General features: G+C 45.5%; 1 protein-coding gene across 6 annotated transcripts in view; it reads right to left on the minus strand.

Moving 5' to 3' along the window:
- Positions 1-6,806: 6,806 nt before the first annotated feature.
- Positions 6,807-15,359, minus strand: part of Rbm10 (RNA binding motif protein 10) — a 30,848-nt gene continuing 22,295 nt past the window's right edge. For 4 of the 6 annotated variants that reach the window (XM_021154089.3, XM_021154086.3, XM_085838244.1 and 1 more), the window contains 18 exons: positions 14,843-14,929; positions 12,942-13,002; positions 12,631-12,807; positions 12,111-12,271; positions 11,842-11,939; positions 11,662-11,749; positions 10,147-10,330; positions 9,902-10,041; positions 9,669-9,786; positions 9,490-9,581; positions 9,242-9,406; positions 8,406-8,555; positions 8,246-8,311; positions 7,979-8,167; positions 7,824-7,898; positions 7,440-7,546; positions 7,233-7,362; positions 6,807-7,150 (listed from right to left, as the gene is read on the minus strand). In XM_021154089.3, the coding sequence (XP_021009748.1) occupies positions 7,025-7,150; positions 7,233-7,362; positions 7,440-7,546; positions 7,824-7,898; positions 7,979-8,167; positions 8,246-8,311; positions 8,406-8,555; positions 9,242-9,406; positions 9,490-9,581; positions 9,669-9,786; positions 9,902-10,041; positions 10,147-10,330; positions 11,662-11,749; positions 11,842-11,939; positions 12,111-12,271; positions 12,631-12,807; positions 12,942-13,002; positions 14,843-14,929 (2,214 nt within the window). In that variant the 3' untranslated portion in view covers positions 6,807-7,024. The remainder of the gene's footprint in view (positions 7,151-7,232; positions 7,363-7,439; positions 7,547-7,823; positions 7,899-7,978; positions 8,168-8,245; positions 8,312-8,405; positions 8,556-9,241; positions 9,407-9,489; positions 9,582-9,668; positions 9,787-9,901; positions 10,042-10,146; positions 10,331-11,661; positions 11,750-11,841; positions 11,940-12,110; positions 12,272-12,630; positions 12,808-12,941; positions 13,003-14,842; positions 14,930-15,359) is intronic. The other 2 variants (XM_021154090.3, XM_021154087.3) reach the window with 1 other exon arrangement.

Here is a 15,359-nt window from a genome sequence, read left to right on the forward strand (position 1 = left end):
GAGTGGTAGTCCTGTCCCGCTAATGCCTGGTGCACGTGGTGGGCATCAGCCCCTAGAATATGGGAAAATGTAAGCCTGGGTTTATTTCCTAGAACTGTGTGTTCTGTGAGGGTGGAAAAAGGGAACGGAATATGATAGTGCCTCCAGATTAGAAGATACATCCTACTTAGGGAAGGCTGGAACTCCGGTGGCTGAAAGCGTTCATTCTTTTTTTTTTTCCGTTTGTGGAGCTCAAGATGTGGGCTAGGTTCAGGCGCTTCTTCCTTGCCCTCATGGAACAATATCCTATCGTGGGAATCAGTCCATAAACATAACAAATAAGAAAAACAATAGCCTCACATATACATATGCATTATAATAAGAAGTCCGTATGAACATAAATACGTGTGCGTGTATTTAACAGGAATTCCTTATGCAACTAGGCTGACTGAACATGCTGTACAGCCCAGGCTGATCATGGACTTGTGATTCTCCCGATTTTCCACCAAGTGCTGAGATTATTTACAGGCATGTACCACCATGCCCATGTTAATATGCAAACGATTTTATCTGTATTAAGTGTATCTTATATTTAATGCGTTTTGCATATAACTATGAGTGACTAGACATTGTATATACAGCTATTGTATATATTGTATAATATGTAACTATTGTATCTAACTAACCATACACCCCTTAGCAATAGTGATAGTTTCTAAGAACTATTTGTATGTCTTGCATGAACTTATATAAAACCAAATGGCACAATCTTGTTCACCTAAGCGATATATATATATATATATATACACACACACATATATGTATATACATATATGTATACATGTATATTATACATATGTACATATATATGTGTGTATATATATATACATATATATATATATATATATATGAGACTAGTGGTATTTGCATCAAAAATAGTAAAACTACAGCAAAAAATGCTAGCCAATCTTGGATGTGCTTGGTGGTAAAATGCTTGTGTAGAATGTGCAAACCCTAGATTTGATCCTTGACACTTCAGAATAGTAATCATAAAGTAAAACAAAATAACAAAAACAAAATGCTAGATAATAGGAAATTTTCAGTTTCATTTTAATCTTTTGAGAATAGACAAATATGCTTTCTGTACATACACCACTGTACATGATAATTGCTAAATGCTATGGAGAAAATTAAACCACAGTAAAGTGGATTTGTTAGGATAGGTTGCAGTTGTAAACAGTGGTGATGTGTAAGCAAAGGTATTTAATGTAAAATGCTTTTATCACCTCAGATTCAGTATTTCAAATATTGCCAATGACCTTCAGATTTGCTCATCTGAAAAATCTCTTGAGCACCTATTCAGTGCAGAATTCTGGGGACACAATAAAGATTCCATCCTTGCAGTAGTCAAGAACATTCTTCCCAAAGATTTTTCCCTTATTTATCTCTTGCATACAAACAGAAGAAAGGTGTTGTGTAAGGAGAATATTGGGAGCAAAAAGCCTTAAGGTTGGCATATATGAAAAGAACACAATGGAGAGGAAGGAGGGGCACTAAATGAGGTTTGAGGACATATCAACCAGGTTCTTGTAAACCAGATTGAGATGTTTAACATTTAAGCTTCATGGAGAGGGGTAGGAAGATAGCTCAGTGGTTTACTCGAGGACCTGAGTTTGTGCAGGACCTGAGCATTCATACAACACTGGGCATGTTAGCTTAGGCCTGCAATTGCAATATTGGGAAACAAAAACGGAAGGATACCTGAAGCTCACTGGCCAGCCAGCTTAGCTAACAAGTGAGTTGCAGGTTTAGTAAGAAGCAATTTGTCTTAAAAAAAAAAAATAAAGTATGAGTGTGGGAAGGAGGGTAATACAGAAGGAAAGATAAATAATACTAAGGGTATTTGTAAAAGCCATAGGGAAATACACTATTTTAGAAGCCTACTTAACACACATGGAGTGATGATAACCGCTCTGCCCCAGAGCCATAGACTAACAAAAAACCCAGAACAGACAAGGGAAACCTCCCTTCTAGTTTTTGGTCGGGAGGTGGGGGATTGTTCAAGTGAATGCCCCCAAATGAAGGCCATTGCCATTGCCCTTTGGGAAGTTGAAAGACCCCAATGCTGAAGACACCACACATTTCAGACTCAGGACTTGGAGGAACTAAGTTGAAATTGAACTAGACCAGTGTTTCTCAGCCTTCTTACTGCTGCGACCCTTTAATGCAGATGCTCATGTTGTGGTAACCACCATCCATAAAATTATTTCATTGCTACTTTGTAACTGTAATTTTACTATTGTTACAAATTGTAATGTAAATACCGGATATGAAGGATATCTGATATACAACCCCTGTGAAAGGGTCATTCAATTCCCGAAAGAGTTAAACTCACAGATTGAGAATGGCTGACCTAGAAGTTTCCTCCCTGAGGACTAGTTCTCACAGTATCTGTAGGTGCTGTGCAAGCTAATAAGGAAAAAAACAATGAAAAGTCCTACTTAACTGAAAAGCCTAGGAACCATAATGACCAACCTAGAAAGATAACTTCAATGGTACAATAGTGGCACTTATATCTTGGGAATAACTAAACTAATAGTTAGGTGTCTAATCAGTGTGAGAAAATTCATGTCTAGTACTGTAAACCTAGTCAACTACCTGTAGCTAGAGAGATCATAGGCTTTAGAAGAGACCTACTACTGCCATTTTTCTGGTGTCACTATAGTTTCTGTGTTCTACACACATCCTTTTTTTTTTTTTTTTTTTTTTGGTTTTTCGAGACAGGGTTTCTCTGTGTAGCCCTGGCTGTCCTGGAACTCACTTTGTAGACCATGCTGGCCTCAAACTCAGAAATCTGCCTGCTTCTGCCTCCTGAGTGCTGGAATTAAAGGTGTGTGCCACCACGCCTGTTTCTGGCTGTGTGACTGGAAGAGTAAAATTGTCATCCACAGGCACAGGGAGCAAGATCAAGATTTTGGTTTTCATGTATCATACTCAAGATGTTTGCTAGTCATTCGAGGAGAGATGTTGCTCTAGAGAAGAGTTGAGACCAAGCTTGGTGGTTCAGAGCTGTACTTCCAAGACTCTGGAGGCTACCGCAGGAGGATTGCTGGGGAGTCTGAGGCCAGCTACACCATTGAGTTCCAGTCGGAGCTACTGGAAGACTCAAAAACAGTCAAGTAAATGCACACAATCTCAAAACTTGAGTTATAGGTTATCCTAGGCTGCATGATATCCAATTAAAAAATAAAACAGAAGAAAAATTGTAAGGGTGGAAGACTATTAAATTCAGAGGGTGAAGTCTACACAGGATGTGAATTTGAAGACCATCTGGCAATTGAAACCATGCATGTGACTGGGTTTTTTGGGTTTTTTTTGCCTTTGGTTTTACCAGTGGGGATGCATTAAGGATATAGTGTATGTTGTATATACAGCAATATTGCATGTGCAGTAATTGAAGCAGAATTTAGACTTTACAAAAGCAAGTGGAAACCAGGAGGTGGTGGTGCACGCCTTTAATTCCATCACCTGGGAGGCAGAGGCTCTGAGTTTGAGCCTGGTCTACAGAATGAGTTCCAGGACAGCCAGGGCTATACAGAGGAAATATCTATTTTAAAACAACAAAACCAAAACAACAATGACAACAACAAAAAGAAGCAAGAGGGAAGGGTCTTGATTACAAGGGACAACTCAAGAAAAACTAACCTTGGGAAAGTGTGCAGGAGGACTGGGAGGTAAGAGTGCTGTGCCATTTTGACTCCCTCTAGTAAAGTGTAGGTATGTTCATAGCCTCATCAAGAATGTTTTTTTTCTGGAGCCCTAAGAATCTTTAACACATCAATCTAGAACTTTTCCTCCCTGCCTCTTTCCTTCTCCCAATGTACTTTTTGTCCTCCTATGATGTTCAGGCCAGCCTCATACTTTTGGGCTCAAGTCAGTCTCTGGGTCATTCCAACTTTCCTTCATCCTCCTCCCCAGTGGCTGGAACTACAGGTCTATGCCACCATGTTTGGCTAAAGCTTTAAAATGGTATCCTAGGGATGGCAGTGTACCTCAGTGGTAAGAACACTTACATAGCATGAGTTCAACCTTAAACACCATAGACACAAAATAACGATGGATTGCTGAGAATGAGAGGGATTCAGAAAGTTGTGAAGTGTGCATTTCTTCCTGCCTCCAAGGTGTCAAACCCTGTTCTCACCAGTAGCAACAGAGTAAGAAGCAAGACAGACAAAAGTCCCTTACATCATGGTGCCTTTGTTACAATTCAAGCAACAAATAATAGAACAAACATAGAAAAGTAAGACTTTATGTGACTGGGTGAATTGTGGAAAGCAGCACAATGGAACACAGGGATGATGGCAGGGGAGGCTTGAGAATTTTACATGAAGCAGCTTGGGCAGACCTCACTGCTAGAATGCTCAGATGATGTTTCCTTCAGTCTTTGGTGTTCCTAGCCTTGCTGCTTTTGATTATAGGCCTTTTTGTAGCTCACAGGAAAACAGAATTCTAATATACCATAAAGATGATACCTGTTGGGCTGGTGAGATGGCTCAGCGGTTAAGAGCACTGACTGCTCTTCTGGAGGTCCTGAGTTCAAATCCCAGCAACCACATGGTGGCTCACAACCACCTGTAATGAGATCTGAAGACAGCTACAGTGTACTTACATATAATAAATAAATAAAATCTTTTTTAAAAAGATGGTACCTGTCATGTTTCTATCCTGTAAAGTTACTATTTTTCCTTGGCACTTTTAAGTACATTTAGGGGACTGGAGAAATGGCTCTGTAGTTAAGAGCACTGGTTGCTCTGAAAGAACTGAGGCTTAGTTCCTAAAACCTTTATGGAGGCTTACATTTAGGGCCCTATATTTATGAGCTTGTGCACAGATCCAACCATGACAGAAAATATTCAGGGGAGGGCTGACAATAAAGGCGGCACTGGGTTGTCCCCAGCACCAGTAAATAAATGAATAAAAAAAAAAAAAACTGGGGGAGAAATTACACCTGACTTATTTTCCTTCTTCATTCCCTGATTAATATTGTTTAGCAACTTACAGAACATATGTATTATATCAGATACTACAAATCAGGTTCTATACAAATACTCTACCATTTTAAAAAAAGATTTCTTTTATGTATGTGAGTACACTGTCACTCTCTTCAAACACACTAGAAGAGGGCATCAGATCGCATTACAGGTGGTTGTGAGCATCATGTGGTTGCTGGGAACTGAACTCAGGACCTCTGGAAGAACAGTCAGTGCTCTTAACCGCTGAGCCATCTCTCCAGCCCACATTCTACCATTTTTGTATAAGAACTTCAGCTGGTCATGGTACCACATGTCTGTAATCTCAGCATTTAAGAGGTAGAAGCAGGAGGGCTGGCAAGATGGCTCAGCGGGTAAGAGCACTGACTGCTCTACTGAAGGTCCTGAGTTCAGTTCCCAGCAACCACATGGTGGCTCACAACCACTCGTAATGAGATCTGACATCATCTTCTGGTGTGCCTGAAGACAGCGAGCAGGGCTGACCAGAGCGGGCAGAGGTCCTAAAAAATTCAATTCCCAACAACCTCATGAAGGCTCACAACCATCTGTACTGCTACAGTACTCATATATACATCAAATAATAAAATAAATAAATCTAAATAAATAATAATAATAAAAGAGGTAGAAGCCGAACAAAAGGATCATTTCAAACCCATCCTTGTTTACATATCCAATTTGAAGTCAGGTCTGGTTGCAAGACCTGTCTCAAAAAACTTCAAAGGGAAATGCTGGCATTTTGACTCAGGTGGTAGGGAGCAATAATATACCAAAACCAACTTCTTGTAGGTAAGTAAGGGACATTGTCCTTTTCTTCTCCCTTTTGCTTGGGTGGTCTTTTCCTAACTTGCTGTATAGTCTATGTACAATATAATACATCATCCCTGTCTCAAGCCCGTTCTGCTAGCTAACATCGCCAAATTGCTTTGATTTCCAAATTCCACATTAATGGAATCATCTAATATATGTAAGTTTGTGCCTGACTTTTCACCCAGTGGTGCTGATGAGGTTCATTTGTTGGTACTCGACTACCAGCATTTTCTTTTTTGCTGTACTTCATTCTACGAAGAATCAAGCTTGTTTGGTTGGTCTTTGGGACTATTTGTTTTACAGCCACTGAGGTGTGTGGGCTCCCTGGGGATTCTGGTAATAACATTCTAGGTTAGGAAGTTAACAGTAGGCCTACATTCCTAGCTTCATTTTACAGCTCTGCTGACTGGGGTTTAGAAGGCAATCCGTTTCCTGTTCCAGTCCATTCAGAGTCTCTGCCAATGGCAGAAGCACAACCTGGGAATCACAGGTTGTAGGCCAGAGAGTGAAGCACTATGTTTACATTTGTGGATGAAGAGAGCAAGGGTGAACTTGAATGATGCTCATGAAGATATCCTTGGGCTGGGAACTTAACAGGCTAAGCTTCCTATATCCCTTTGAGATCATCAACATGTTGAGGGTATAGAGACAACCATGGTAGAAGCACCTACTGTGTTTTACATACAGATGCCTGAAAGCACTGTCTCCAGCTCAGAATGGCAAATCAGAGTTTAGTCTAGGCTAAGAACAAGTGAGGGTTAAGTGAGGATAGGGGACCAGATTCCCAATCCAGGTTCTGAACCAAACTTCAGATCTCTGACAAGGGATGGGCCATAACCTGAACCTAGACAGTTGGGGTTGCTAGGTAATATCCCAGCAATTTATAGCCACCATTGCTATCCAGCTTAGCCTAATAGCTGTTTATGCATTCTGTGCCTGTGTAAGAAACCATACTAGGACATGAGAAAGTAGAAATGGAAGATGCAGGCTTTTTAGATTTTATTACAAAAGGAACATGATTTGAGCCCAATTTCCCAGCAAAAGTCACCAACTCCAAGTCTAATTTGGCTTCTCTGGTTGGGGAGCAGGCTGGTAGATAGAAGAGCCTTCCTTAGACCATTCCACAGTTCATCTTCTCTGTCCCTGGATAGATACCCCACGTCTGTAGAAACTGCTTTCAAAGTTGTTCACTGGGCCTCATTGAAGCGGGTCACCATTGTCTTGTGCAGTGTCTCCTTATAGGATTCTGTTGAGGTGACCCCATAGGAACTGCCCCTGGCACCCAGGCCAGAACCTCGAACTCGTGTTTGGGCCTGTGTAAGGGAAGGAGGGTTTGTCAGGCTGGTAGAGGTGCACTGGGAGTGTTGGGGACAAGAATGGCTCATAGAGACTCACCTCAATGGGTGTCACAATGCCCTGTTTCTTGCGGCCCAGACCACTGCCTTCTTTCCAGCCCATGGCCTGGAGCATTCGACTGCCAATGTTGTCACTGCCTAATCCATCTCGAGTGGGTTGTTCAAAGTCCCTGCAGGGGACAGTGTATAGTGTTAGTGGTCTGCCAGCAGCAACCTCCCCTCCCCCGGTACCTGGTCCTGCACTTACACAGAGGCTGTAGATATGCCACCATACTTCCTCCGTTTGGGCTCTGGTGGCTCAGGGATACCATACTTCTCCCTGCGTTCAGCTGCACGGTCCCGATACTTCATTTGCTACAATTGTGAACATGTTGCAATTGGCTGTTATTTTCTTTCAGCAAACAAGCATGGATGGGGTAAGGGGCAATGTAAGTCTCTCTCTGATCTGGTCCTTGGTCCTGAGGGTCAGGACATGATGAAATGGGAACTAGGAAGAAGCCTCATAGCGATGGAGACAACACACGGTTGTCAGGCTATACCTGGCTAAGGAACTTTCAAGTCCCACAGCCTGGAGGGACAGAGACGTGGAGGGGGCAGATGGGATGGAGCCAACGAGTGGGTCACGCCTTACCTCCATGTCATTTTTCTCTAGTGCTTCCAATTCATTTTCTGACAAGTGGGCTCGCCGATGAATCTCAAGGTTTTGCTGTAAAGAGGGACAGGATAATGTAAAGCAGCTGGGCTGGGCTAGACACAGGATATTCTACCAACTCTCTGCTCAATTACCTTGTGGAGCCCAGAGAGCTGCTGGTGCCGGATGAGTGCCTCCTTGCTGGGAAACTGGCGGCGGCAGAGCAGACAGGCTAGCTTCTGCCAGTCTGTAAGCTTTTCTTCCCGTTCAGGACCTCCTCGCTCCTGTTCCTCCTCACTGTCACTCTCCCCACTATAGGCTGCCACCAGCCCTCGAGGTGGGCTCTGTAGAGAGTGAAGGTGGGCAGTCAGTCACACTTGCTAAGATCAGGGACCCCTGCCCCCTTTTGCCCTGAAACTTACTGGGCGGTCATCACTGGCCAGCTTTGGGAGATCCATGCTGGTGTGCTGTCTTTCAGCTAGCGCTCCCTGAGGTAGAAGAAACAGAAATTCAGAGCTCCATAGAGGACCCTAAAGAATGACAACACTGAAGGTGGGGTACAGATGGACAGTTACAACACACCTTCTTCTCAAGGATGGCATAGCCTGCATCTGCAGTGGCCGATTCCCGCCTTTCATCATCTCGTAGAGCACTAATAGGCTGGAAGCTGTTTTTGAAGTTTTCTTTTTGCTTATTGAGACTGCGTGCCCACCGCTCCATGTCCTTGGCAATCTGGGGTTTGAGGGTTGAGGTTAAGGGTTCTTGAAGCTGGGGTCTCTACTTTCTCACCCACTGCCCTTGCAGCAGCAGTCCTTCCTGCTCTGTAGCTTCAAATCTGTACCTCCCTTGACTTCCCTTCATCATGAAATACTTTCATACCCATATTGCTTTTGGTCAATGATTATCACAGCAACAGAAACCTAACTAAGGCATGTGATATCATGCCACGTTAATGTTTTGTGGTTTTCCTGGGGCATGAAACATTTTGAGAATCCCTCAGGTTGCAGAGAGAATATTTATTGCTTGCTTCAATGCCATACCTTTTCTCCACAGAGACTAAGGTTCCTGCTAACTTTTCCCTACTAGAAAACCCTGCAATGTTTCTTCTCCTTCTCAACTCCTCGTGAGCCTACGAGAATTTCTCTGGGATCAATACACACCCACCACCAGCATGAAGGTTCCCTTTGTAGGATAGAGAAAAGCTGTCAAGAGCTCACGCAGACAGTACAAGCCACTTCATGGTGGTAGGTGGTCTTGCTACAGAACCCCCAAAATAGACCTAATTCAGGAGTACTGTCTATCTGAAGTAGTTCCTATCCCTGTCCATGCCCACCCACCACCCCATTTCCTATAGCAGGAGAGAGCAAGAGGTGACAGAACATAGACTTCAAACAACCAGATGATGGCTGGAAGTTCACCTGTTGGGCTGTCTTTGTCTTATGCTTCTCTTTCTTCTCTTTTCCCTCCTTTGATGATGCCCCCGTGTCCTTATGTCCATCAGCAGACTGCTCCAAGGCAGGTATGTAGGTCCGCCGCTCCCCATCCCAGTATAGGTACTGCTGACTCTGAGCATTGTAGTAATACTGAGGGAAAGAATGAGGGAGGATGTATAGGGTTAGCTGCCACAAAACCACACTCCAGTTTCCCTAGGCTACCTTTCACTTACCTGGGAATTGGGATCATAGTATAGACCAGTCTGGGGGTCATAGTAGTAGCCAGATGTCTCATCATATTGGTAAGTAGAGACATCAGGAACAGCTGTGGGGAGGGAGCAAAGACAAGGTTGTCAAATTCCTCTCTGTTTAGAGAAGTCCACACCCTTACCCAAGGGCTATAGATACTCACGGTACTGGCTGTAGGACTCTGGGGCAGTGGGACTGGTAGCCGGTGGTAAGGCAGAGCTGGGATGAGTAGGGCTCTGGAGCTCAGACTTGAGCACAGCAGGTGATATGATGGTATATGACTACTCATGGGTCACATAAGGGAACAGGACTCAGTGTCTGTTAATATCACCCTGCCCACTCAGGGTGCACCTTGCCAGCCTACCAACCTCCCCAGAGTACCAGTGGCATCCTCACCTGGCTGTTGGTAGCAGTGCTCTGGCCACTGCTCCCCTCAGCTGATTGCTGATAGAGCCCAGGGGCAGCACCAGGCTGGGCTCGAGAGAAAGCCTGCAGTGACACAGAGTCTGCTCCAGCCTCAAGGGAGGCCTCAGGACCTGAAAAGAGAAACCATGGAGAATGAATGCCCACGAATGTCAGAGCATACGGCCATAGGCCTCTAGGCCCCATAATTAGGCTCAGCTAGAGACTATGAGGCTCACCTGCTCCAGCTGGGTCCCCTTTGGTCCCAGTCATGCCAGGGCCCTTGCTGTTTTTAAGGTAGCCATGGGTATAGAGGGAATCTGTTCCCTGGCTGCTGCCATAGCCCTCATCCTGTTGGTAGTAGCTGTAGTCAACTGGTGGCTCCTCGGGGGCAGCCCAGGCACTCTCTCCACCCTGGGAGGCCTGAGAGGCAGATGAGAGATCATTAGATCAGGAGGGGACATAAATGAAGAGATCTGCTAGATGCACCTGTCACTATATGTGGAGCTAGGGTTTCCTTTTTTTTTTTTAGTTTTTCGAGACAGGGTTTTTCTGTGTATCCCTGGCTGTTCTGGAACTCATTCTGTAGACCAGGCTGACCTTGAACTCAGAAATCTACCTGCCTCTGCCTCCCAAATGCTGGGATTATAGGCGTGCGCCACCATGCCCGGCTGGAGCTAGGATTTCTACTTGACAGAAAGCATGTAGTCTTAAGTGAAAATCAAGGTATCCTGGTCACAAGAGAACAGAGAAGAAGAGAGAGACTAGAAAAAGGCTACATGCCCAAATATATCCTAGGCTGATACTGATGAGGTACATGTGTTATTCCTCATACCAAGCAAGACACCCTCAATCTTTTCCCTTTTGTTTTCCTCTTTCCTCTCTCCCACCTACAACCATGTAGCCCATGCTGGCCTGGAACTCGTAGAAATCCTGACTTTGCTACCACTCCCCATATCATTGCTAGAAATATAGGCAGGCATTATCATACCTTGCTATCCTCTTAGTTTTAATTCTCTCACCAAAATTTTCACAATTTTTTTTTTTTTTTTTTTGTTTCTGAGACAGGACTTCAAAGTCATTAGAGAATCAAAGACTGGCCTTCAACACCTAATCCTCTTGCCTTCACTCATAAGAACTGGGATTACAGGTGCTTACCACCATACCTGGCTCCCAAAGATTTAAAAAAAAAATTTTATAAATTCCTTTTTATTCATGGCACATATACTTAAACAGCACAACACTCTCTCTCTCTCTCTCTCTCTCTCTCTCTCTCTCTGTCTCTCTCTCTCAAATAATATGCAACACATTATACTAACTCAGAACAATTTTTAAAAGTTCAACAGCATAGAGTACCAACTACCAAGACAGGAATGGAGAGATGACTCAGCAGATAAGAACACTTGTTGCTCTTGCAAAGGGGCAGGTTTGGTTCCTAGCACCCACATGGTTGTTCACAAGACCTCAAAATTCTAGGTTCAGATCACCCTCTTCTGACTTCTGCAGGCACTGAGCACACATACGGTGCACATGCACAGGTACAGGCAAAACACTCATACACATAAAAATAAAGTAATAACAAGTCTTTAAAAAGAAAGAAGTCCAAAAGGTGACTGGGAATGATAGAAAGAATGGAGTGGGAATGGATAACTATCTATAAAGGCAGAAGAAAAGGAGTAAAGGTAGGAAGGCCTATAACACTTGTTTTAAGAAAGTCAGATGCCAGAGTGATGGGGTCAGAGGAGGCCAAGTACCTGTGAGATTGCCCACTGGGCAGCAGCAATGGCAGTACTGGCCACAGAGGCAGCATTGATGCGACTGCCTTCATTGGAGGCCATATCCCTGGGGAGGATAGTAGAAACTGGAAATGAAACAGGGATCCCCAAGGTAGGAGGGTGGGGCAAGCTGTGAGGGTGCTTAGGTGGGGCTCTGACCTCTTAGAACCCTTGGCAAACTCCACGTTGATGGTCTTGCCATCGATGGTGAGCGGAGGGTGCAGGGCCTGCAGGATCTGTAGCAGCTGGGCTGCTTCCTATGGGTAGAGGGGTAGCAGGGACCGAAGGGTCAGGCCCGGGGAGGCCCCCCGGCTCCATTGCCCCATTTCCAGACTGGGACCGCGGTGAGGATGGGGTAAAGGTTCCCCCCTCCCTACCCTGGGGGCCGGGACCGTGGTTGCCCGGACCCCCCCCTGTGCCGCCCTCACCACGATGGTGGAGAGCTGGATGAAGGCGAAGCCTCGGTTCAGCTGAGTCTGTTTGTCCTTGATAACACGCACATTGGAAGAGGACAGCACCGCATAGGGTGCTAGGGCCCCGAGGATGGAGTCCATAGTGCTGTGTGGGTTCAGGTTTCGTAAAATAATGGCTGTGGGAGAGGGCCCAGTGTTAGGAAGCACCTCTGACAGTCTGTTCAGGGCCCCCATTAAAGATCCCCACTGCTCCCTGTTTTCTTGCTTCCTTTTACTCTTCTCTTGAATAAACTCTGCTTGTCGGTCCAGGTGTCAACAGCCTCTCAACTATCAGGAACCCTCTCATATACCCCCAAAATTAGTTTGTGGGCAGCGTCTCCCTCTACTCTCTATCATATATTTATCCCCACACCAGGTAGAAACACTCTCCCTTAATAAGGACCAAGTATTGTTCATTACCATTTCTTTGGCCCTCAGAGGTCCCACACCAGATACCCTAGGGTATAAAGTAAGGGGGAAAGAACAACTGACTCACTGTCATTGGCGTTCTCGGAGCTTGGCTCTGAGCCCTGTGACAGGGCTTGCGAGGTTAGCACTCCCTGGGCCTGGTAGGGCTGCGGCAGTGGGAGTAAGCCCTGGCTTAGCTCCCGCCCACCCAGTGGCAGTGCCTGCTGATCCAGCCGAGTGCCAAGGGGCAGCTTCTGCTCTGCCTCTGTCAGGAATGGTGGGAAATATGCTGATGATGAAGGTGGAGGCTCCATGGCTGATCATATTCCCCACCCCCCTCACCAGCCCCTACACACTGGTCTTCAATGCCTCTTACCACTCCCAGTTAGTACAGCTCACCTGATTTGGGCACACCACATTTGAAGCACTTCTCTCGGCGTTTGAAGTTCTGGACACCACACTGTGAGGCACAGGCCAAGGGTCAAGACTTTCCATGATATCCTCCAAATATGGACCCACAGAACAACATAATCCCGCAGAAGGGAACTTTGAGGGTCAGGGGTAGCACGAGTCTTTTGGAACTTTATTATCTTCAGTCCTATAAATCTCTGACAACTGGTTCCCAGCACCAACCCTCTCACACATTACAGCAGTTGTATCTCTTCCCTATCTTCTTGGGACTATCAACTCTCAGCACTGTATCTCATGGTCCCTTCCTCCTGAGACTTGCTTACCTAACAGAAACTTTCACTGTTTCCTACTGGAAGCCACAATCTTTTAGTCAGATTCATTTCCTTCCTTATTGCTAGGCCTAGATTGAATTCTGCTACTTTTGACTTTTTTCTTAGATATTCCAGCTACCAAAGACCTTGTTCGGCTTCCATCACAATTCTATCTCTGTTCCGGTCAGATACTAAGCTGCGCTCCCGTGTAAGGCCCAACATCATGTGCTCAGGACAGTCTGCTTAGACTGCACTGATAGGAGTTAGGAGCAGAGAATGGGCTGAAAGGGCCTCAGCTCACTGAGCTGGGCTTCACAGAAGCAGGGCGGTTAGAGCTGGGAAATCCAGAGGTTTAGTCTTGCTGGAGGGGCTAAGAGACTTTCTATAGCTGATGAAGTTGGGGGGGGGCATGCAGAGAGAGAAAAGTCAAGGCTGGCAAGGGAAGATGGTGACAGTTAAAGGAGAGACTCATGTTTTGGGCAGAGAAGGTAAGTCATGGTCAGAGCTAGGTTTCAGCTGCAACATTACAAGTAAGGGTGGAGAGAGAGGAGTGAGGCTAACAACAAAAAGGGCTCTATGGGAACTAGATGGGAAGGTGTAGGAACTGGCATGAACTGTAAGAACAGCAAAGGAAGGTGGCAATTCTGAGATGGACGTGACAGGATCTGGTAACTGAAAGACATGCAGGACAAAAAGGAGAAGAAGAACACAAAGCAAACAGCAGCTTCAAGGAAAATTGTCCCTCTCTCTCCAGAAAGGTTGATCTCTTTTGTCCCTCTCTCTCCAGAAAGGTTGATCACCTATGTAAAGATGACAGATAGCACTCTCCCACTAACCAGACCCTTCAGGGAAAAGTCAGGGTCCTCCTAGCTCTCAGTTTTCCTTAGGTTTTAGGACTACAGAGAGCCCCAGGAGATGGGGTTGAGAATCACAATGCTGGCCTCAGGGCAGACCTAAGGCCACGTAGGGAACAGGAGGTGGCCCTGTGAGCAAAAAGCTCATGCATGGTTCCACCTGAGCCTTAGCTTTCTCTTAGGGAATAAAGCGGTGATCACATAACCTACAGGGAGGGACCTTCAAGGTGGACACAGCTGTACCAAGGTTGAGTTACCTCAGAACACTCTGCTTCTTTTTAAAGGGAACAGCAGCCACTTACAGAGTTGAATGTGAGCCAGAAGTCTTTATTATTCTCCCACCAACAGTTTCATTCTTTCAACACTGAATTAGTGCTCACTCACATAAAGATGAGAAAAGTGATACAGAGATAGGATAAGCACCTTGACCAGCATCAAGGCAGACCTGAGACAGTCTGCAAGCAGTGTGGCTCTGAAGCCCATGTCCTATATAATATAGTTGGCTTGTGTTGTCACTGATTAGTCACTTATGCTATTATTTCTTTCAACTCTACTGGACCTTTAGGCAAGGCTGTGTTTGATGAGGACAGAGCCTAGCTGACTGGGGCTAGACAACATGTCTCTAAGACTACACTTTCTCTGACTAAGCAAGCTGCTGCTGCTCCTACTGCTCCTGTGGGAGCAGACTTTCTCCCCAGCACCAGATACCCATCCACCCCTGTACCTTATTACACAGCCAGTCCTCATTGATCTTGGGCTTGGGGTCGCTGTAATGCATGGATACCTTCTGGCCCAGGATGTTGAGGGAGTGCTGTGGGAAAAAGCAGAGCACAATCAAGACCTAGGTAGCAGTGCCCCACATACCGTTTCAGCAAAGGAGAAAAGAGTGAGCGAGCCCTTCAGCTGGATGGATGAGGGACAGGGAATGAAGGGAGTTTGGAGAACTGATGGAGGGAAGAAGGAACGGAGGGACGGGATGGGGTGAGGGAAGGAAAGCGCCACAGCTCTCAGGGCGCATCTGTTTGCTGTTTACTCACAGGCACAGGCACGTGCACACGCACGTGCTCTCTCTCTCTCTTTCTCTCTCTCGCACGTGCTCTCTCTCTCTCTCACACACACACACACACACACACACACAAACAAACACAATCAGGCACATAGTACTTGGTTGACGTAGAGAGTTGGGAGTGCTCCCCCAGCTTGGCCCTTGACAGTGCTAGGCCATACTCAGGGCTAGCACT

Source organism: Mus caroli, unplaced genomic scaffold (genome assembly GCF_978045245.1).
Source record: "Mus caroli unplaced genomic scaffold, Mus_caroli_1 scaffold_5, whole genome shotgun sequence".
Classification (NCBI taxonomy): domain Eukaryota; kingdom Metazoa; phylum Chordata; class Mammalia; order Rodentia; family Muridae; genus Mus; species Mus caroli.